Here is a 24017-nt window from a genome sequence, read left to right as displayed (position 1 = left end):
GCCCGGGAGAGTGCAGATGAGGCTGGACACCCCTGGATGCGGGGACCCTCCGACCCGGGCTGAGGCTCACACAGGAAGAGGAGGCTGCGAGCGTGAGCCAGTTTCGGGATGATAGTTGGTCCTAGGTGGCCCTACAGACACCTGGCCCACTATCGGTCCCTCAGCCCTGCCCCCCCCCCCCCAGGGCTCAGGCCCCCCCCCCCCCCCGAGCAGCCCTGGGGGAGAGCAGAGCTGTCAGGACAGTCTCTTCCTTGGGAATGCAGCTGGGTGACTCACACGTTCCAGGCAGGGAGCGCTGCACGTCTAGACTTCATTCTTGCTGTGATGAGTCCAGGCTGCCTCCGCACAGCTAGCGTAGTCCCTCTGGTCGGGCCTCATGGGATCACACCCAGCACAGTTAGAAGACAAAGCACTGGAAAGTGGGAGGAAAACATTGGAAACTATTTGCTATTTCAGAAAAAGAATATTGAAGTGTTCATCATGGGAAAAATCAGAACGTTAATGTCTTTCCACACTGTATGGCCTGGCAGTTTCTAAAGCCTGCATGTGGTGGGGCTGCTGGAACCCTCCCTGTGCAGGGGGCTCCCCCGTCCCGCATGGACCCTGGCCTCACTGCCGGGCAAGGCCACCCTCTCCAGCTCAGCAAGGGGCCTGGAGCAAATGGCCATCTCCCCACTCCCCTCCGAGGCCCTGGAAGGGCTTTTCCAGGGAAGTCTTGGGATCTTGCCACAGCCCTGCAGATGTAAAGATCCTGTAGTTTTTTCTAGAATGTGCTATCAAAGGCGGAAGTTGATTCTGGCGACCAGTTCAGGACCCTTCTCCCCAACTAGTGCCCCAACACCCACTTCCCAAGGGAGCAGTTAATTACCTACAGTCCTGATCACCAGAGGGAATATCTTAATCAGCTGGATCAGCAGCACCCCACAGTGATTCCCCTAATGAGAGGAGTGATGGGACTCTGAGACCTGGGCTGCTGTCCTCTTTCCAGAAAGAGTGGAGTCTGCCATTCGCTGACCACCCTCCTGACCCCAGTGTACCTCTTTATGACACACCCCCATCCTAGGAACACCTCCTTGACACCGTGACTTTTTATGTCCTCCAAATACAGTGAGGCTTTATTACCTTGCTTCTGTCCCTGAGATTGACCTACCCCCTTTTCATTCTGTCACTGCTTGGCTGAATGATGGGGTATCTGAGGTGGGAACCTGGTCTCTACTTCCTGTTCCCAAGGACCAGATGCACCTTCAGGGCTGATGACCTTGTTCGTCCCCTGGGATGAGGAGTAACTCCCATCAGCAAGCAGGGAAAGACAAGGCTGGGAGGTACTGCCCTAAGGGGAAGAGCCAGCCTCCTAAAGTTACTCCGTGTCCTGATCCCTGTTCAGTATACCCCCAACAAAGCCAGGCGAAGACATCTTCCGGCTCCTCTCTTCTGCATCAGCTCACCAGGCGGAGGAGGGGACTCCAGCCAGGCAGAAGGCAGCGTGTGGGGCCTGGCTTTGGCCCTCTGTCAAAACTCCTTCCAGTCCACTTGTTCCCTGGTTGCTTTTAATCAGTCAAAGGCCAGTGTTCCAGATGAGATAGAAGAGGCGAGGGGAAGAGGCTAAAACTCTGTTCAAGTTAAAGCAGGATTATTCATTTCAATTATTTGTTCATACCGATTTTCAGAATGGTGCTTCATACATTATGGCTCATATTTAGAATTTCTAATTCCTCTCTCCCCACAGCCTGACGGTCTCTGGGTCTCTTTTCATTTCCACAGAATCCTACTTTGGTGGGGTGTGGCAGGGTAGGGAGGCGGGGGCTCAGTGTGGTAAGTGACTCTGGGCTCAGAGATGAACCACGGTTAAGCATTAGTGTATTTCCTTTGCTAGGGAACGTGGAACGGCAGATTGTTTTTTGGTTTGGGTGGCTCTGCCCTGATTCACCTCTGGGAATTACTTCTTCCACATATGGGAAGCTGTTAGTTGAGGTGCCTGCCTGTCCCTGGCCAAGGTCAGGCACTCGAATCTTTTGAGGTCAGTCAGATCTGCCTTCCCTGGAATCTGAAATTGGAGCAAAGTCATTGCAAGACAGAAACCAGCTGGAGCTCATTCCTTTTCACAGCAGTGTACCCAGGGGACCCTGGTGAGGGGTCCTGTGTCTTAGACCCTCCATTTGATGCTACTTTCTGCCTGTGAAGTTCCTCAGTTCCTGTCCATTTTGTCCTGGTTTCTGAGCCTGGTTTGCTAGCCATTGAGACATCAGCTGTTTTTTCCAGTAAATTCCCTTTTGGTTTAGATTAGCCAGGACTGGTTTCTGTTGCTTACCACCCAAGGAATCTCAGCTCATACCCGCAATGAGCCTGGGTTTCTAAGTCCCTTAAGTCATTCTTGGTCTCAGAATGTTGCCCCAAAGCTGTGCTAGAAGCCAATGAAGTCTTTTCATTGACACAGACTCTTTAGTAGTCATTTCCTAGAATCCAGCTCTTAGTTGCCAAGGACATGCTGGTTATTTGTAGACTGTGGTTTATAACCTGCCTTTTGGTTTCTTTCAGTATTCTTTTGTTCAAGTCAGACGGCGGCAAATCTCTCTGCCCCGTACCTTGGGAACAGACTTGATTCCCACGTGTTCTGCTGTATGATGCTCCTCAAACACACGCTAGGGATATGCAGATTGGAAAGCATTTTTGCAAACCAAATTGCAAAGCCATAACCAAGAGGTTTTTAAATATTCTTTCTTTCTGAACTAGTAATGCAACTAATTGAGGACTTGATTTTTAAAAAATTGTCAGAGAAGCAGAAAGATGAGTAAGCATATTTATTATATTATTATTTTATAGTAATGAAAAACTCAGAAACAACTTAAATATCCAGGGAAATAAACAATGGTCTAGTCATAGGATGATATGTGATATACCCATTCAAAAATCACAGTTTTGTAGAATATTTAATACTGCGAGGAAAATTCTCATACTATCTTGTGTACCAGGGGGTAAGTAAACTAGCACACAAAACTATGTACAGAGTAATCTCAATTTGTTTTATTCAAATTGGGAAGGACTGCACCAACATATGAGCAGTGGTTATCTCTTTATGGTTTAGTTGGAAATCCTCTGAGGGTAGGAACTATGTCTCACTTAAAGTGATAGCTCTAATTCCTAGCTCAGGTCCAGTCATATAGCTTGCCTGGTGAAGCAGTGAGGGAGTTTCTTTATATTTTTCCATGGTTTTCTTTCTTTTTAAGTAATGAATGTACATTTTATGTAAAATTAGAAAAAAATATTTTAGCCAATAAAACTTCAGTGCATAGTGTTTACTGAAATCCTATTCATGCTTCAAGGTCCTTGTGTCAGTTTTAAAACATGGTGACAAATATTTGATTGCTCCTTCTGTAGAGAGGTGGGGTCTGTGTCCCCTCCCTTTACACAGGACTGCTTGGGCAAATGAGCATAGTGGAAATGAGGCTCTGTGACTTCTGAGGCTAAGTCATAAAAAACCTTGCAGTTTCCCCCTTGTTCACTGAGCGTCCTTGATATTGACGCTCTGAAATGCAGTGTAAGAGCTTGACCATTCTGAGGCTGCCATGCTGGACAGGCCATCTGGGGGCACTCTGGTTGGCATTTCAGCTGAGCCTGTCCTTCATCCTACGCACCAAGCACATGAGTGAAGACTTGGAAGTGAATGCTTCCAGCCCCCTGGTATCTGAGTCACTTCTAGGCAACTGAGGTCCAGTCACTATGGAGCAGAGACAGGCTGTCCACATAGTGTCTCATCCAAATTCCTGACCCACAGACTCCCTGAGCATGATAAAATTGTGATTGTTTTATGCCACTAAGTTTGGAGTGATTAGGCAGCAGTAAATGCCAAAACAGCTCTCCTCAAACTTATCCCTTTGTGAAGACTTCCCCTGTCTTTCCCGTCCTTCCCATAATCCCAAATCCTATATTAAAATTAGTCATTCTTGTTTCCCAAAGCCCTTCTCTATACCTGTATCAGAGTACTGACTCATTGAGGCTTTTTCCAGATGATGAGTTCCTTAAGGGAAGCAACTCTGTGAGTCACTTTTGCATCCTCAGGGCAGTGTCTAGCACACTGAATCTAATTAATGGTCCTTCTATTCCTTTTTCTGTTAGTATAATGCACAAGAGAGATGAGAATTGACAGAGAAGACAAATTTGGTGCCTACGTCAGGTTTTCATGGAGTTCTGGCTACCTCCACGCTTCTGGGCTGCAACTCAATATTGCAGCGGGATGGCGTTATGCCTGGAAACCATCCCAATTCTTAGTTTGCTCAGGCTGCCATAACAACTGGGTGGCTTAAATCACAGAAACTTATTTTCTCACAGTTCTGGAGGTTGAAAGTCTAAGATCAAGGTGTTGGTAGGTTTGGTTTCTCCCAAGGCCCCCCCCTTGGCTTGCAGATGGCAAATCCCACTGTGTCCTCACATGGTCTTTCCTCTGTGCACGCACATCCCTGGTGTCTCTCCTTCTTATAAGGATACAGTCCTATTGAATTAGGGTCCTACTCTTATGACCTCATTTAACTTTACGTATTTAAAGGCTCTATCTCCATATCCTGTCATAGTAGGAACTGGAGCTTCAACATGTAAATTTAGGGGTGGAGGGAACACAATTCAGTCCATAACACAGTGGAGTCTTAGTTATTGCTCACACTCCCTGTAGTTGTAGATGTCAGTGAAAGGAAGGACTGAACTCAGGGATCCACATTCTATCCACACGTTGCTGGCTGTAAGCTCCAGGCTTATGCTCTTCTTGCTCTCATATCCTTTTAAATGATGGGATGCTTAGGTGGTAGATGCCTGTGACAGCTCGCCTTTCTCCACAGCCAATGTGACTTCATGTAGCTTTTATTTGCTTGGTTTTTGTTTGGTGCCCAAGGAAACCTCAAACAAATCTTCAGTATCAGCCACAAGACAGTGCTGACTGCAAAGGGATGCACGGCACGTTGCTGCGGACAAGTGGCCTTTCTCCCGCCGCAACCTGGTCACTTTAGAGTAGCTGAATAAAGAGCATCCAAAAAGGGGCCTTGGGAAGAAAGCTGCCATGTGAAATCGGAGGATGATCTTAAGGACGTGCAAGAATGCCAGCAGCTAGGGCGACTAGCAACTACTCTTTAGAATTTCTCTTCTCAGATTAAATCCTAGCAATGTCCTTTTTCGTTAATCTTTGTTTTTATTGCTTTATATCATATTCTGAAGTGAGAGAGAGAGAGAAACACAATATTCTACTGAGATGAATTGGATTTGGGGCTATTTTTTGCCCATATCTGTGAGCTACAGGTGCTGAATAGGGAACAGAGCAAATGTTCAAGGTTATGCACTTGCCTTTTGCAATTCAAATTAAGTGCACCTATCTTGCAATTTTTGTCCCTTGTTTTCAGCTGGTCTCTGTCATACTACCTCACTGTCAAACCAACCCTCTCCCCATCCCTCCCACCACCTTACTTCACCACTTAAGGAATGAGAAAACATTCTGATTCACACTCTCACTAACCTATGCTCTACAAGAATCAATCGGCTTTCATTTTCACATAATGTAACATGTTTACACAATTACCAACTACCCTGCCTGCATGGAGTGTTCTAATATTACAAAGTTCTTTATGTGAAAATCAGTTCACGTTTTTATCTGCCAGTTGAAACTGATAAGAATTTTGTTCCAATCTGTAAGAAGGCTTTATCCCTGCTCAACACTATAAAGTCCTCAAGATTTTATCCTTCTTGAATTATCTAAAGGTAGGGAGAGATTCAATTTGCTAAGAGTCCTTGTTTTTGACACAAAGACAAATATCTGCTCCTGAGCTATACTTCACAAAGCAATGATTCATTTTAAAAACCTCTCAGGACCATGAATCCTCCAGATAGAGAAAATGAACCCAAGTCTTGCTTTTTTCATTAATTTTAGGATGTTCTCTCTCTGCTGCTTCACTTCAGAAAAGAGGTATAATTACTATCTTTATGAGTCAGACTCACAGCCCAGCACCTGTTAGAAAATTAAAAAATATTTTCCCCACATCACATTACAAAGGGAGGCCCATTGTTCGCGTGCAGTTTCTGGTGTTCACTGACTTGCCAAAATGACTATATTGGAGGCTTTAAAAGCCACAGTGATAATGAAAAAGAATGACTGGAGACTTTTCCAACTGCCAATCCATAAAGATAGTAACATGAACTTGATAAATTCTTATTTTCATTCTTTTTAAATTATTTGGAGATTAATAAAGGAGAGTCTGTTTCTCCCAGGCATGAGAAAGCAGCAGATGCAAGGTGTTAGGTATGGAATTCAGTCAATGTGAATTACAGAAGGAGATTCGGTATATGTGAATATATTATTGACATAGAGATTAGGGAATAATTGTAAGTAAAGCTGATGTCATGACACAAGACCTATCCAGTTTTTACTTAAAGTACTTACTATTTATAACTTAGATGACTGATTTCTTGAGTATGTGTAAGCACATTTGACTGTCCGTTATGACTGGATTACTGCATTCTGTTGATTTTTATTTTGTGGTTGGCTTTATTCCTTTGATAACTATGTAAGTTTAAAAAGCTAAAGCTCTAAACTGTTCTTAGAAACAGTGATCAGTACATATATGTAAACTAAAAAAGTGCAGGACATTGTATATATGTATTTACATGCAATATATTGTATATGTGCAGTCAAATTGTAACAACTCTACCTAATAAAATTGAAAAATTAAAAAAAAATACTATCCAGTTCAGGAAGGAGCAGGGTGTGATAAAAAAATCTTTACACAGTCCATTTCTTGCCTAAATGCTGTATAAGGAGATAAGGTCAAAATACTCTTGTTCTCTGCACAACAAATGCAGTGTTTGATCCCAATGCCAAACAAAACACCACTTAGACCATCGCCTCTCTCAACTCTTGAAGTCACTTTCCCAGTGACTTCAAAAGGTGTTTCTGTGCAAGACTAACTTGAAATTTACTCTGAATGAGAAATACACGCTGCACAGTCACAGATTGTTTGGGGTACTGCAGGAGAGTGCTGCTAACACTCACACCCAGCTGACGTACACGTAACATTTCCAGGCTTTTGCCACAGGTGTCAGGGGGAAAACGAAGCAGAGCAGAGATGGTGCATGCCCTGGCCAATGGTGACAGTAAGTGAAACAGAGTTTGGAAATGCCTTAGTAGTGAGGGACGCCAATACTAGTTTTTGTCTTTTTAATCTTGGCTTTTTTGATTAGATATTTTTTATGTTCTTCTTTTCCTGAAGCCATAAATCTATACTGAATGAATTACTGGAGAATTGATTCAATAGGTGATATGTAACTTATGTTCTTCACCTCTTAAAGAAATTTCTTATTTCATCCATTTCTTTGTAAATAATTATGAGTTCAACAGCTTATTAATGACATGGTCATTAGAGCTCCTGGGGTTCATTCAAGTACGCGTTGGAGAATTGTTAGGGGTGATTTGAAACCAGGCCAACCAATGCTTCGTGGTCAAACACTAAGTTGTTATCTGCAGAAAAACAAGGTTTCTATCTTCCTCTCTAAAATTTTTTATAGTATTTAATGCAAGAAATTAACTATCTTGTACAGATGTTCCTTAATTGATCATCTCAGCATAATGATTGGCACAAATAACTTAGTAAAGTTATTGCTACTAACTAATATATAAAAATAGATAAACAACAAGTTTATATTGTATAGCACAGGGAACTATATTCAATATCTTGTGGTAACTTATGGTGAAAGAGAATATGAAAATGAATATATGCATATTCCTATATGACTGAAGTATTGTGCTATACACTAGAAATTGACACAACATTGTAAACTGACTATACTTCAACAAAAATACATTAAACAATAAAGTTATTGTTGAATGAATAAATAAATGAAGAGAAAATAATATAAAGTTAAAAAGTATGGACAAACACTTTACTTAAAAATCAGCATTTCTTTGACTGACAAGGGATTACTTTCCAAAATATACAGGCAGCTCACACAGCTCAATATCAAAAAAACAAACAACCCACTCCAAAAATGGGCAAAAGATCTAAATAGACATTTCTCCAAAGAAGACATACAGATGGCAAACAGGCACACAAAAAGATGCACAGTATCACTAATTATTCAAGAAATGCAAGTCAAAACTACAATGAGATATCATCTCACAACAGACAGAATGGCCAACATCAAGAGGTCTACAAATAATAAATGCTGGAGACGGTGTGGAGAAAAAGGAACCCTCCTACACTGTTGGTTGGAATGTAAATTGGTGTGGTCACATGGAGAACAGTATGGAGGTTCCTTAAAAAAAGTGAAAATAGACTTATCATATGATGCAGCAATCCCATTCTTGGGCATATATCCAGAGAAAACTCTAATTTGAAAAGATATATGCACCCCAATGTTTATAGCAGCATTATTTACAATAGCCAAGACATGGAAGCAACATAAATGTCCATCGACAGATGATCAGATAAAGTCGTGGTATGTTTATACAATGGAATACTACTCAACCACAAAAAGAATAAAATAATGCCAGTTGCATCAACATGGATGGACCTAGAGATCATCATATGTAAGTCCACTTATATGTGGAATCTAAAAAAAAATGACACAAATGAACTTACTTACAAAACAGAAATAGACTCACAGACATAGAAAACAAACTTACGGTTACCAAGGTAGGGAAAAGGGGAGGGAGGGATAAACTGGGAGTCTGGGATTGGCAGATACAAACTACTATGTACAGAATAGATAAACAACAAAGTCTTACTGTATAGCATGGGGAACTATATTCAATGGCTTGTAGTAACCTGTAATGATAAGGAATATGAAAAAGAATATATATATAATTGAATCATTATGCTGTGTACCAGAATCTAATATAACATTGTAAATCAACTATACTTCAATTAAAAAAAAGTTTAAAAATTAGCATTTCTTTTCAGGATTAATTTTAGATAGCAATGTGTGTTCTAATTTGCTATGGACTAAAAATAACCAAAGACTCAAAATAAATGAAACACATACCTTGGGGTTTTTCCAAAAAGAAAAATATATTCTACATTAAGCACTGCATTGATTTGCTTCTTCCAGAAGCAGATGACTAGACGAAATTTCTAGCTTTGAATTTTTAAATTACAGAAAAGAAAGAAAGATAGGTCATATGGTAAGTGAGTTAACTTCTGTTTCTGTCCTTTGGTTCCCAGACCTCTGTATTCTTTTGACTTGGTGATTTATAGAGATCTTCAGTTCAGCACATACACTGCATTTTGGAGAATGTCCCTCCATCTCCACAGAGTATTTATTGCCTTTAGTTTGCTGAACTAGATATGATAAGAAATTTACCCAATGAAAACAACCAAAATGCTAGACAAAACAACAAAGAAAACACTTTTAAAAGGCATCAACAAGATGGCACAAAAGTAAAGAATGTGCAGAGATCAAAATTAAGACAAAAGTAGCAACTTCTGGAGAGGAGAACCAAAGCCAGCTTTCTCAGTGTTTTTGCCAACATCTGGAAACCTTGAACTTTTTGGAATATGTTTGAGAGTAGAGGACAGGAGATAAAGCCTTGGGCCCACACAAAACTGGAAGTCTTATAGGAGGTTCTCAGATAAAGCTGAAATCTCAGAGGGCTTTACTTTCTGTTCAAAGGGTGAGTAAAAAATAACCATTGTAAATTGACTATACTTCAATTAAACAAAAAACCAAAAAACAAACCTGCTATGCAGAAGGAGACAGCCACACATCTGATTCGATCTTTATGCTGGAGGAGAATGGGAGGAAATTCCACCTGAGAATTTGTACCTGCAGCCTGGCCCTCACATGGCTTTTTGTCTGAGTTTATATCAGCTATATCTGAAAACTTGAAAGAAGAGAATTTTAATGAAAGTGCTCCCAATAATGTTTGTATAATTAACTGGGAAGAGCAAATGCAAGTCTTTTATGGAAGAATACAGTCTCAACCCAGGTCTCAAAGAATTTCTATAGATAAAGTTCTGAGGAATTTAAGCTCACATAAAAACACACCTAGGCAAATTCTGCCCGTCACCTCCCCACCCCCCCACCACCGCCAAAAAAGAAAATAAAGCACCGTGAGTGAGAACCAGCAGAAACAACAGGCAGCAAAATTAGGTTTGCAAAGATGATCAGACACAGAATATAAAATAAACATGTTTGGTATGTTTAAAGAAATGAAAAGTTTGTGAGCAAGGAATAAGAGAGATTTTTTAAAAGCACAAATCAAGCAGATTGAAGAAAAACTGAATAAAACTTTTACAAATGGAAAACTGCTTAATGCAGAAAGATTATGAAGCCAAACAGAGGAAGGTCTGAGATGCAAGGAGAAATGGTGAGCAAAGCAATTCTCAAATGTTAACAACCTATAACAATAATAGCAATGGCTAATTTGCGAGGTTAAACAAACAAGATAGAATTCAAATTCAGTCACATTATAATATAAATTAGAACGGGGTGGAAAATTGTAGCTTTAATATTCTAAAGTACTTGCATTGTTTGGGTGAAGCATCAAGAGATTGAGTAAGCATGTTAAAATGTCTGGGTAACTCCTAAAAACAGGCATAGACATAATTACTTCCAAAGGAGCAGAAGTAGGGGGTGAGGGTGGGAATAAGGAAAAGAAGAAAAGAACCAAAATCTATTCAGAAGATGTCAAGAAGGGGAGAAAAAAGAGAGAGAGAGAGAAATAGAAAGCACATGGTAAGATGGCAGAAATATATCCAAGGAAGAAGAGCAAAGATAGAGAGTTAAGATCCTCTGCCCTAAAACAAAACAATGGGAGTTCATACACACTCTAAAATGATGGTGTTAATTTCATACTGTTAACAATGATAAAAGAGCATAAATGACCTTTGAGAATAACAGGCTTTATTTTAAGTATCTCAGGTACAGCAGTGGTTCAGCATATTAGAGACCCATGTTTCTCATCACAGGGCTTTTAATGGGATATTGGAAGGGGCTGCACCAAGGCCTCCTGTTTTATATTAACTTTAAAGTTAAAAGAAACTTTAACTTTTGAAGATCTATGTCTCAAAAATGGACTTTTATAGACAATTTTTAGGAGGACTTTTGTGATTACTAAATTTAGAACATGATTCTATTCTTATAAATTTCGGCCTTTGACTTTATCTGGAGAGTTCTATCTTGTGAACAGCTGTATCATTTATTATTTCTCTCTCCTTTTGTACCAGTCTTAATACTCTCCCCCCTCCCCCATCTGTATTTATAAGGAACTTCTTTGTTAATAAGGCTATAGCTAGGACACCATATTCTAGAAATAAATCAGAAAGCACAGGACCTGAAGACTTAATGTAGAAAATGACACAGTTTAAAAAAAGGAATGTGAGGCCCATAATGTTCTGCTTCTACAGGATGCTAAATCACTTCCTAAAGGGGCCTTGTAGGATTGTGCAGTAGATCTTTTCTGTAGGTCTGTTTTGTTACTTCCTACATGCTTTCTTTCCTTTGTTCTAAGTTGTTTATTTTTCTTTTCCTTCCTTCCTTTCTTTTCTTTCTTCCTTCCTTCCTCCCTCCTTCTCTTTCTTTTTTCTCTTCCTTCCTTCCTTCCTTTCTTACTTCTTTCTTTTTCTTTTCTTTCTCTTTTCCTTCCTTCTTTCCTTCTTACCTTCCTTCCTTCTCTTTCTTTGTTTCTCGATTGCTCATTCTCAAATGAAGCTAGATCTTTATGTCAACAGACAGGGTACAGGGATGTCTCTCAAATTTGTTCTCGGGTGAGGGTTACATCCTTTCTCAGAGAGACAACTAGGGGGCAAGGCGATCCCCAGTCCAGTTCCCAGCTTACAGTGCCTATTTGCCAGTTCAGGCTTTGCCACTTTCTAGCTGTGTGATTTTGGATGAATTGCTTAACCTCTCTCTGCCTCAGTGTGCTTATCTGTAAAAGGAAGCTAATAAATATATCAATCTCATAGGGGTCCTGGGAGGACTGAATGAAATACTTTTAAAGCATGTAGCACTGTGCATTGCCCATCATAAAAAAAATGTCAGCTCTTACCATCTTTTTATTATTGCTGCTATTACTACCGCCACCATACTGCTACTGGAACAGCTGCTCCTCCTCCTCCCGATAGCACTGTCGGGCACATTTCTTTACTCTTGCTGCTCCGTCTCTGCTATGCTGATCCACTGCTATCCCTGAAAGACTTCCACTTCCCAAGATATAATGCATTACTGCCCATCTCTCCCTCCCCACTGCCACTCACAGAAGATTCCTCTTTTTTTTTTTTTTTTTTTTAAAGGAATGGCCATCTCAGAATGTTCCCAGCAAAGTGGCCTGAGTGCCTTGAGGGGTAGCACCCATGTGGCCAGCGATGGTGGTCTATGTTCTTGTTGTGACTTGGTGGTCTGTATGCTGTGTGTATGTGACCTTTCCTTTTCTATCACAGGGCTTTTAATGGGATATTGGAAGGGGCTGCACCAAGGCCTGTTAGTCGGATGCCATGCCATTTTACACTGGAAATCTAGTTCCTGAAACTGAGAACACAAAGTGAGGGCATAAGCCTGATGCCTGTGCAGACCTCCCCTTTCTCCAGGTAAGGAGGAATCCATGCTTTTTTTATTCATGCCCTTTTGGTAATGAATGAAAACCCCTCAGTCAGACCTGCAGTGAGACCCTGATCCTAACCTGAGTTGGCTAAAGGAGTATAAGAGCCTCATTTTTACACACATTTAGATAAGTCATAAGATCTGAGGTAAATTATCCCCTCAGAAGGACTAGGACTAAATCCGAAGGCAGCCAAAGAAAACTGCTGAGACAATATTCTTATCACATTTCCAGGAAAGTTCAGAACCTTTACGAGAAGAGCTATACTGAGACTCATGTTATTACACTTGGATTAAGGTTTGCATTAAACTTTTAATGACTGAGTTTCAATATCATATGAATAGTCAATTTCTGCATTAAATGTTTAATTTCTGTCACACTAAGGAAAGTCAGAAGAGGTATAAATAATGAAAGTAAATAGACAATTCATAAAGGTTTTGTGGTTGAAATACGGTCAAGACCATACACTTAGTGAGGTCACATGCCCTCAGACCCATTCAGATGCCCACCCTTCCTGGCGCCCTTCCAACAGCTGTCCTGATCCTGGAGGGCGGGGATGGTTGCAGAAATTCCAGGTATCTGGGGGCCACTGATAATTAAAGAGTGCACTTATGAAGTCAATATTAGAAACATTTGGGACATCACTAACTAAAGTAGGAATGGCAATATAGATTCTATACACATGCTACTGAAATACATCATTACCAATGAAAAGTATCAAATTACAGGTGGCTTGACCAACATTTTCAAGGGCCTTTAATACATAAACAAAACAAACTCTAATATTGGTTGTATGACTGTATTTGAGTCATAAATAATAAAATCAAAACATGGAAAAAGATCTCTTTCCATCAAGTAGGGCCATCTTTCCTATTACTTTCAGGGCACAAATGATAAAAACAAGGATAATCTCTCTTCCCCAAGTTAAAGCAATGGAGATATCAAGAGTTTGGAGACATTAATAATGACTGGCTCAGAGTTCCAACTATGTAGTTACAAAGAAGTTAAGCCCTTCCTGACCCCAAACTTGATCTTTGTGTCGCCCATTCCTCTTCACTGCTTCTCCTACTGCTGCCTGCTGGGTATTGAAGGAGAACTTTCTTCTTGGTGACTGCAGGTCTGCCTTACATTGCATTAAGTGGATGGGTTTGGTCAGTTCTGGGGTCCCTCTGGTTAAAAGTGTCCCAAGAGTTCCATGGGGACATGGTCACAGAGAACCACAAGGACCCACTGATACTGCACTCAGAAGTTTCCTCTTCTGAAATCTGGGCTCAAGGCACTTGAATCTTGGCAGTAATCTTTATTCCCTAGAAATCTAAAGTTCCAGATAGAAAACTACAACTATAGAACTCATTCACTTTAAGATGACAGAAATGCTTCAACATTTTATATTATATGTCTGTTGAATTCTTGGGTTTAAATTATTATTATTTATGAGAATTATTAATAGTTATAACAAATAATCATACAAGTTAAATATTAGAATGTTAATAAAAAGTATTCAAAGACTTTTAATGGCAGATGAAGTCAATCCCTTCAATTATTTTCTGAATTTGAAAGTTTAAAGAATGCAGTGGTGTAATAAGATGAGCTGACTTAAAGCTCACAGGCAAGTGAGTATAATGCCTTATTTGTTAAATACAGATTTTGAAATTGAGAATCTGGATCAAATTATATTCAGCTGCTGTTAGTTCTACCTTTAAAATAAATTGATCTAGGTATAATACTGCAAGTTACTGTTTTACATTTAAGTAATCTGATTAGGAACTACTTTCAAGGGAGAAAAATTTCCTTCATAATTCTACTAAGTTATCTAAGTATTCTATGTTTCACAAGCCCCGAAAGACAACCAGCATTACCAAATTTTCTTTTGGGAATCAGAGATCCAAATATACATGTTATTATGAAATTAAAATGTAAGATTATTCAATGACTTACTAGTAATCAAAATGAAAGTATTTCTATTGAATTTTTTAAAAAATAGCAAATCTCCAGTTCTTTGCAAACCCAGAAACTTGGGTGATATTTATGAATATTGGCTGAATATTGATTTTCTTTAATTCACAAGTTTTCCTGGAGAGCTCAGATTCATAATCAATAGGCAAAGAAGTAGAAATGGAGAGCAGTGGAAGCTAAGGTGTTGAATGGGTCAACATTGGTGGGGGTGGCGGTGGTCTCAGAGCACCACTGGTTTCACCACTGGCAGAAGGGAACTGAGGATGTCAAGGCTATTTCCGTCCAACACTAATGCATAGCTCTTAGAGGTGGAATATGCTGGGGGCAGTGGCACCACTATGAACAGTGATCTCATACTTTAATATGTACACAAATCATCAGAGGATCTCATTAAAATCAGATTCCATTCAGCAGGTCTGGGTGTGAGGCCTAACATTCTGCATTTCTAATAAGCTCCCAGGAGACACTAATCCTGCTGGAGCACTTTGAGTAACAAACATTTAGAGCACTGATACCATTCTTCCAGTCTAGAAATGAGCTGTGTGCCCAAGAGTTGATGGCCCAGACTCTCTCATCAAGTCAGCTGTTAAGCAGCCATAAGAAAGGAAAATGATTCAGCCTCTAAGGGACCTATCATCTCCTTCTGTAAAGTCACAGGCCTGGGCCAGGTGATGTGTCAGGTCTCTTCAGAACTACAAAATTTAAGGATTTTAAGATAATCCTTATTTTTATTTTGGCAGCTAGCTTCTGTGTTTTCCCTCATAAATGGTTAGCAGAAACTGGAAAGTTTTATTGCATTGTATCACTCCCGAAGGTCACTATTGAGTTGTGCTTTGTACTCTTTGAGCCAAGATGATACCTATTTTTTATGTCAGTTTCCTCATTCTTCCTTCATAATTCTTAGAACACTCTTCAGATGTACATTTTGCTTTAGGGAGAATTCTTATGAATACCGGGCCTGTGGGTTAGTTATCTGTTGTCCAAATTAAAATGTGGTTCCTATTATTTCACATTTTTCAGAGAAGCTGTAATATTCTTAAATAAAGGGTGGTCCTTTAATTGGAGCCCACTTCATACACTGCACCCCTGCTAAGTGGAAATGGCTGGTAATGGTTTCTTTCCCTTCTCTGAAAGGAATCTGAGTCAGCTGCTTCCAGTTTAGTCCCACCATCAACATCATTATTCAAAACTCTTGTCTGGACTACTTTACCAGTCTACCAACTGGTGATCCACCTCCAGCCTCTCCAGTCTGTAATTATTCCAATACAGCCCTGCCAAGGTGAAATTCCCAAACATCGACAAAGCACGTGCCACTTCTAATAGACTCCTGCGACCAGCTCATACTCAACACCGTCACGCTCTGGCCTCAACCTACCCTATTCAGGTTCCCACAGCTTCCCTTCATCAGGTATTTTCTATGTATCTATGACTCTGTTTATACATTTCCTCTACCTGGTATACCTTCTTCTATAAAGCCTTATTCCATTCTTCAAGACTGACTGGAAATTCCAATTCTTGCTTAAGTGTTCCCTGATTCTTCCACCAAGAAGACTTTTGATTCTCTTCTCAACACCTACTGCCTTATATTGTAAACTTCTGCACATGCTTCCTCGCTGCCTCTATTATACAATTCTTGGGCATCTGTAATACATCTTAATTATCTCTGTAACTCTCACAGTGCCTTTTAAATTCTCCATATCTGTTGAAGAAATGAATGAATATAAAATATAGCCTAAGTATTAATCTATGGGTCAAGATGCTCAGAAACTGCAGAAGTTTAAAATTATTCATTAGTCTTATCTAGTGTTTATTTTGGGCAAATTACTTAGTCTCTGTGACCTGGTATTCTTATATACATATATGTAAGATATAAGATATATAAGAATATTATCTATCTATATGTGGAGGGTAAAGGATTTTTAGTACATTTTTTTACTCACTTAATGGATATAAAACAGTATTCTATATAAATGCTAGAGAAGAGAGAAAACTTTGGACTTTCTGGATCATGGTAAATATTGTCATAGGATAAATGTGTTTCAGATTCAACCACTGTGTTACAAAATTTTATCTGTTAATTCAGAATATACAAAGATGATATAATTTATATTTCAGATTCTAAAGATGCAACATAATTGCATTGGCATCACAATTTATTACTACATGGTAAATATTTTCAAAAGGAGAAGTAGGATTTCTTCCCTCAGACACCATAGACATTGTCTTAGGAACACTCTCTTTATTGTCTATGATGGTTTGGGGACCATTAAAGGTATCCTGTGCAAGACACAGCATACATTAACTATTTTCTTAAAACATAAAAAAAAAAAACCCCATAATTACTATAGGATTTGTGAAATTTGGGCACATACCAAATTGATTTCCTGTGCTCTATAAGGTTCAACATGATGGTTAGGAATTTTCAGCTGCAGTGTATTAACCCTTTTAGGATACTAGGTTGTTCTATTAGTAATATTGTAATTATTGTAAGAACATTAAAAGATAAAGCTTGAGAAAACTTGCTGCATAATCAAATAAAAAGAAATTAGCTATAACTAATTTTTAATACAAAACTATTTAGACTAATAGAACAATAAAAGATCTTAGTCTTAAAAATAGACTCACCATATGGTCCAGCAATCCCACTCCTGGGCATGTATCCAGAGGGAACCTTAATTCAAAAAGATACATGCATCCCAATGTTCATAGCAGCACTATTTACAATAGCCAAGACATAGAAACAACCTAAATGTCCATCGACAGATAACTGGATAACGAAGTTATGGTATGTTTGTACAATGGAATACTACTCAGCCATAAAACCTGCCATTTGAAGCAACACGGATGGACCTGGAGACTGTCATTCTAAGTGAAGTAAGCCAGAAAGAGAAAGAAAAATACCATATAATATCACTTATATGTGGAATCTAAAAAAAAAAGAATTTTTTACAAGACAAAAACATAGTAAACGAATTTATGGTTACCGGCGGGGTTAGGGGTAGGAAGAGATAAACTGGGAGTTCAAGATTTGCACATACAAATATATATAAAATAGATAAACAAGCTCCTACTGTATAGCACAGGGGATTACATTCAATATCTTGTAGTGAGTTATGGTGAAAAAGAATATGAAAACGAATATATGTATGTTCATGTATGACTGAAGCATTATGCTGTACACCAGAAACTGATACATTGTAAACTGACTATACTTCTATACAAAAAGATCTTAATCTTATGCAATTTTTAATATTAATGTCTCTTCCAGTCAATTCCATTGCCAGAAAATATGACCTTTAAATAGTTCTAAGTATAAATATAATAATTTAATTCAATGGACTTTAAAAAATTTCTTGATAAGTCTGTGTTAGATATAGAAGAATTCTCCCATCTTCATCCACCAATCCTAGTTTAAGAAAAAAAACAAATAGGATTATAATTTTCTAAGGAATATTTTTTATGATATTATTTTCTTTGGACACCTATGAATCCTTCCACTGAGGTCATGGAAAATGTATGTCTATAGAGAAATTAAAACTATTAGACTTAATATCCATTACATGCATTTGAGAACCCTATTTTGCCATAATATCCACTCTTTTTTTTTTTTTTTAACATTCCTGATACTGTTTCATGCCATAAGTTAATTTATCAGTGAGAAAATTTAGGAAAGTTTGAATGTGTTCTTAACTCTCAGGTTACATAGTCTAATGCTATTCTCTTTTCTTTAAGTGCCTTTCTTCAAAAGATGTAAGTACACAGCTTGAACTGCTTTAAACTGTCTAGGTTGAAATAAATGTAAATATTGTCTCTCTGTTTATCCATGGAATCACTCTCTGACATACTTGTGGACCACAGTGCAGCTTTGCTGCAGATTATGATTCTATTCTCAGAGTGATTATTTACAGAATTACTCATTGTAAAGCAAGAGTGTAACAAGCTGAGAAACCAGGTTTTGCACTGATGGTCCTTACATCACTTTAGAAAAGCTTATGGGTGGCTGTCTTTACAAATTTAAATATGTTCATAATTTAGAAAAGATGTATTCCCATGGCTCTTGAAGAGAGAGCTGAAATGGAAAGATTGCAGGAAAGCATGTATAATATAGCAAAAACTGTCACCCAAAATATTCTCTTATGCTTTTACTAAACCTTCCACCAGCTTTTGCCATCACCTTATGTCATGAATATTTGTAACTGGAACATGCAAACACCAGTTGAGAAGCATGAGGCCTAGTGGAGTGGTCTCCAGAGTGCGGCACGAGTGCTGCTAGAATCATACAACATGGTTTTAGGGGGTAGACCAACAACATTTTACATCTTAATAGATACACATTTATCTTAAAGTATATTAGAAAAAATATGACTGGCATATTAAACTCATTACTTTATAATTATTCTTCCTTGGGTCAAATTTCCTTTTTATATAAATTTAAGTTTTAAAAAATGAGGGCATTTAAAAATATTAGGTAAACACAGCATAGGTGCGTCTGACAAAAGTCATGGTAGAGGTCTGGGACTCTCTGGTGAGTGGAATAGTGAAGTGGAAAGGTTGGGATCAGGTAATAGTGGTTCTGGTTTGAACTCAGCCACTAACTAGCTGTACCATCTTAGCCAAGCCAGAACTCTTTGGGCGTCTATTCTTAATTTGTAAAGAGATTACTCTTTACAAATTGCTCTTTCCCTTCAAGAAGGCGTTAGTGGCAGCTTCTGGCCATGGCCAGATTAAGGCTGGAGACATTCGCGACAAGGAGGTGGAGGAGCTGCTGAAACAACTGGAGGTCCTGAAGGTGGCGCTGTCCCAGCTGCATGTCCTAAAGTGACAGGTGGTGCAGCTTCCAAACTCTCCAAGATCCCAGTTGTTAGCAAGTTCATCACCTATGTTCTCATTGTCATTAACCAGACTCAGGAAGAAAGCCGGAGGAAATTCTGTAAAGTCTAGAAGTACAAGCCCCTGGTTGGTGTGTTGCCCCAGAAAACGCGTGTATGAACCATGGGCTCAACAAGCATGAAGATAACCTGAAGAAGCAGCAGAAGCAGCGGAAGGAGCAGCTGGACCCACCGTGTGAGACACGTCACGGGAGTACTGGTTAAGGCCGCAGCATCCAGGAGCCAATAAAACACAAACTGGCTAAAAAAAAAAAAAAAAAAAAAAGGAGGGGAGGAGATTGTTTGAGTGACCTCTACGGTCCACTGCACCATCACCATTATGTGATGTTATAGTCCCTTGTCAAATGCCATTATAAGGTGCATTATAAACCTTAACACTAGATGTGCTCACTTAAACTAGTCAGGGAAATTAGCGGACCTAATGTGGAATGTTTTGAGATTAAAACACCCTACTGGTAGATTACATAAGTCTTTTGAAAGATTGGAGATAAACTTGGTTTTGCTCAGTAGCTTTACTTGTTTTTGCACACAGGAGGGATTCCAAGTACCTTTGGATTCTCTCCTCAGTGTGGTAGCCAAATAGCAGAGTTTTATGTGCCACTTTTCACATGTGTTACCATCATTCTAATCTGGGAGTAAGAAGCCTGGATGTCCACAATACAGTCAGATGAAGGATTTGTGTAAAATCAGTCATGGAAGAAAAATACACTTCTATTAGATGGAGAAAAGGATAGATGAACACTAGCCTAAGGTAAAGAGTTGTGTTTTAAGAAACAGGAGGAGCCCGAAGCTTTAAGATTACGTAAAATAGCCTGTCTAGTTTCTGGTTTTAATTTTTCACTCTGAAAATAGAAAACATGTTAAACAGATGCCCATTTTCAGGGGTAATAACATTTGAATCCCAAAGTAGCACTGTGCCTGTACTAAACTGTCTCAAATTAGTTTTCTACACAATGACTTAAGAATAATACTAGTTCAAACCAAAATCTGACTCTGAGTACCAAAAAGCATTTGATGTATAAAATCTATACCAAGTGATATTTTCATGACCAAAAAGTAAACCACCTTTTCCTTGGAGTTGCTGTCTCTTTTCCTAGAAGGTCCCCAGACTGTCTTCCTGAAGATTACCTATCATTACTTCTGACCTAACTTAAAAAGAAATTAGATTAACTAATTACATTACGAGGTGAAAAAGAGAAACTTTTGATAATGATGATGAACTCTGCTTATTTCAAATAAGCACTTTGAAAATTATCAAATTAAGGACTAAAGTACTTTCATTTTCTATTTGGAATACTAATTACATCTATTTAAACTACTCAGCTCAACAAACAAATGAACAAACACCAACAAAACCTATATGATCTATTTTTTTGTGGAAATATATCTGCTTGTAATGGTGCAAAAAAAAAATGCTATGGATGAACATTTTTACCAATGATCTCTAAAAGGGCATATTCATAGAATACATCTAAATAACAATACATAAATACAGAAATTGGCCCTCTGGAATACCAACAACTTCATCATCTGCTGTAGTTTCAAAGGCCTCTTGGAAATTGTGACCACAATTTTCTAGCTTTTCCAATTATCTTGTTAAAAATATCTGTCAATATGCATTCGTGATCTGCACTAATAATTTGATCTTTATCATCCTCAGTTACAGTGAGTCTCTGGCCTTCTGGAAAACACAGACATGCTGTGTGGAGCCACTCCTGACTTTGGATCCATCACTGCTGACTCAGTCTCTTCCACAGAATGGCAGCCAGTCTCTGCCTGGTCTCACTGACCGAAGACGGTCGCCCCCGGGGAGGATGTGGCTGGGGAAGAGTGGGCAAACCTGAGCTGCTGACCCTGCTGGGCTGAGCTGAGACTGGGGAAGCAGTAGGTTTTGACACTCCACGCAGGCTGGGGATTCTGATTCCCTTTTCTGAGTTCAGTCTTGCAAGCCTTCTCTCTCCCTGACTGCCGCTGGCTGCGGCAGAGGAGGTTAGGCTGCCCTGGCTGAGGGAGCACGGTGACAGCGGTAACTGTCCCCTGAGATTCCTGAGCTCCAGGAGCTGTTCTCTGGCTTGACTCAAGGCCTCTGTCAGTTCAAAGCGTTCTTCACACTCTCTACGCACTGTTTCCTGAAGAAAAGTGTTCTGAAATGAGAAAAAGGGGGGAAAAAAGGCAGCCCTCGCTTTAAACTGTGTACATATGGATAGTTATTGGAAATATACACTGAGAACTGAACTGGAAACCAGAGGTCTGTGTTCTTTAACTGTCTTTGTAGATATTCTACTGCAGGGACAAACAAGTCTAAAATGCAACTTGTTTGTGAAGCTGGAAAGAACTTTAAGAGAACATTTAGTTCAACCCTCGCAGCTTGCAGAATAGGAAAAAAGAACCAGGGTCACGTGGATGGTGGTGGTGGGGCTGGTGCTGGAACCCAGAGCGTCTAATGCCTACTTCTGTGGAGTTTCATCTCCTCTGTGTGTTGTGTCTCAGACAGTCTGTGCTGCACATGTGATGTCTACTAGTTAATATCTGTAGTGCCATTAAATATGTTATTTTATAATAAAGGGAAACTACAATATATGACAGATAAAAATAGCTCAAATTGTAAAATTGAAAGCATAAAATATATCAGCTATAGCATTTCGATATTAAAATCAGTTATTTTATGTGGTACTTTCTCAATAGAACTTAAATATATTGGCCATCTTCTCTTCTGCAAGATATATATCAAAATAAAGAACAACATCTGCTTTGAACTCCATTCAGTAATCATACATCAAGTTACTGGAAGCTGTAGTGGATTCAGTTCCTGCCCTCAGTAAGTCTGCAGCATTGTAAGTTTGAGCAGAGGCACTTTTTATGTCCCCAACAGAATTTGGAGCCAAGGGTGGAAGCTATGGGGGTTAAGACAAGGAAGAACTTTTTAATAGTCAGTGCGATCTAAGGATACTCCAAAGGGCTAAATGTCATTTGACTGGGAAGTACTGGAGCAAATTTAAGCTTCAAATGTGTGACTGGACTATAGATCATTAAGACTCCCTCCCATAATGAGACTCTACATGTCTAGTTGAAGAGTAATAGCTGTCTTTTATCCATGAAATTCACCAAAAGTACTTCAAGGCCCATGGTAAGAATTAAGTCTTGGATATCCCTAATGTCCCAACATTCATGTCTGCAGGATGTCAAAAAAGAGATTGAAAAGTAAGCAGTTCAAAGTGGTATCCAAATAAGTAAACACAATTAAAGTGATTGTGCTACAGGATTCTTCAACTAAAAGCAACTTTCCATCTGGCAAACAAAAGTTCAGGACTGGATGGCTTCACTGGCAAATTCTACCAAACATACAAAGAAGAACTTACACCAATCTTTCTCAAACTCTTCCGAAAGATTGAGGAGGAGAGAACACTCCCAAGTTCATTCTGTGAAGCCACCATCACCCTGATACCAAAACCAAAGACACTACCAAAAAAGAAAAATTACAGCCCAACATCTTTGATGTATATAAATGCAAAAATTCTCAACTAAATATTAGCAAATCAAATCTAACAACACATGAAAAATATCACACACTATGATCAAGTCAGATTTGCCCCAGGGTCACAAGGATGGTTCAACATATGCAAATCAATGTGACATATCACACCAATAAAAGAAAGGACAAAAATCACATGATCATCTCAGTAGATGCAGGAAAAGCATTTAATAAAATTCAACATCCACTCATGATAAAAGAATCTTACCAAAGTAGGTATACAGGGAATATATCGTAACATAATAAAAGCTATTTATGAGAAACCCACAACCAATATAATACTCAATGATGAAAAGTTGAAAGCCCTCCCACTGAAATCTGAAACAAGACTAGGATGCCCATTCTCATCACTTCTATTTAACATAGTATTAGCAGTCCTAGCCATAGAAGTCAGACAAGAAAAAGAAATAGAAAGGAACCAAATTGGAAGAGAAGAGGTAAATTGTCACTAAATGCAGATGACATGATACTATTCATAGAAAACCCTAAAGACTCTACACAAAATTACCAGAAGTGATAAACAAATTCAGCAAGGTAGCAGGTTATAAGATTAACATACAGAAATCTGTTGCATTTCTTTAAACTAACAATGAAATACCAGAAAAGGAAAGTAAAAAAACAATCCTTTTAAAAATCACATTAAAAAATACTTAGGAATAAACCTGACCAAGGAGGTAAAAGACTTACATGTGGAGAACTATAAAACAGTGATAAAGGAAATTAAAGATGATTTAAAGAAATGGAAAGATATCCCATGTTCTTGAATTGGAATAATTAGTATTGTTAAAATTGTCATACTACTCAAAGCAATCTACAGATTTAATGTGATCTCTATCAAATTACCCAGGACATTTTTCATAGAAATAAAACAAATAATCCTACAATTTATATGGAATCCCCAAAGACCCAGAATTGCCAAAACAATTCTGAATAAAAAAATGAAGCTGGAGGCATAACCCTCCTAGATTTCAGACAATACTACAAAGCTACAGTAATTAAAAGAATGGAATTGGCACAAAAACAGACATATGGGTCAATGGAACAGAATGAGAGCCCAGAAATAAACCCACACACC

At 38.9% G+C, this 24017-nt stretch overlaps 1 protein-coding gene across 9 annotated transcripts in view; it reads right to left on the bottom strand.

Moving 5' to 3' along the window:
- Positions 1–24017, bottom strand: part of LEKR1 (leucine, glutamate and lysine rich 1) — a 224444-nt gene that overhangs the window by 5499 nt on the left and 194928 nt on the right. For 3 of the 9 annotated variants that reach the window (XM_031449690.2, XM_064492255.1, XM_031449679.2), the window contains one exon: positions 20685–21554. In XM_031449690.2, coding sequence (XP_031305550.1) covers positions 21141–21554 — 414 coding nt within the window. In that variant the 3' untranslated portion in view covers positions 20685–21140. The other 6 variants (XR_010383326.1, XM_064492258.1, XM_064492257.1 and 3 more) reach the window with 6 other exon arrangements.

The sequence above is a fragment of the Camelus dromedarius genome, chromosome 2 (assembly GCF_036321535.1).
Source record: "Camelus dromedarius isolate mCamDro1 chromosome 2, mCamDro1.pat, whole genome shotgun sequence".
Taxonomy (NCBI): Eukaryota; Metazoa; Chordata; class Mammalia; order Artiodactyla; family Camelidae; genus Camelus; species Camelus dromedarius.
Note: the sequence above shows the minus strand (reverse complement) of the source record. Positions and strands in the feature narration are given on the sequence as shown.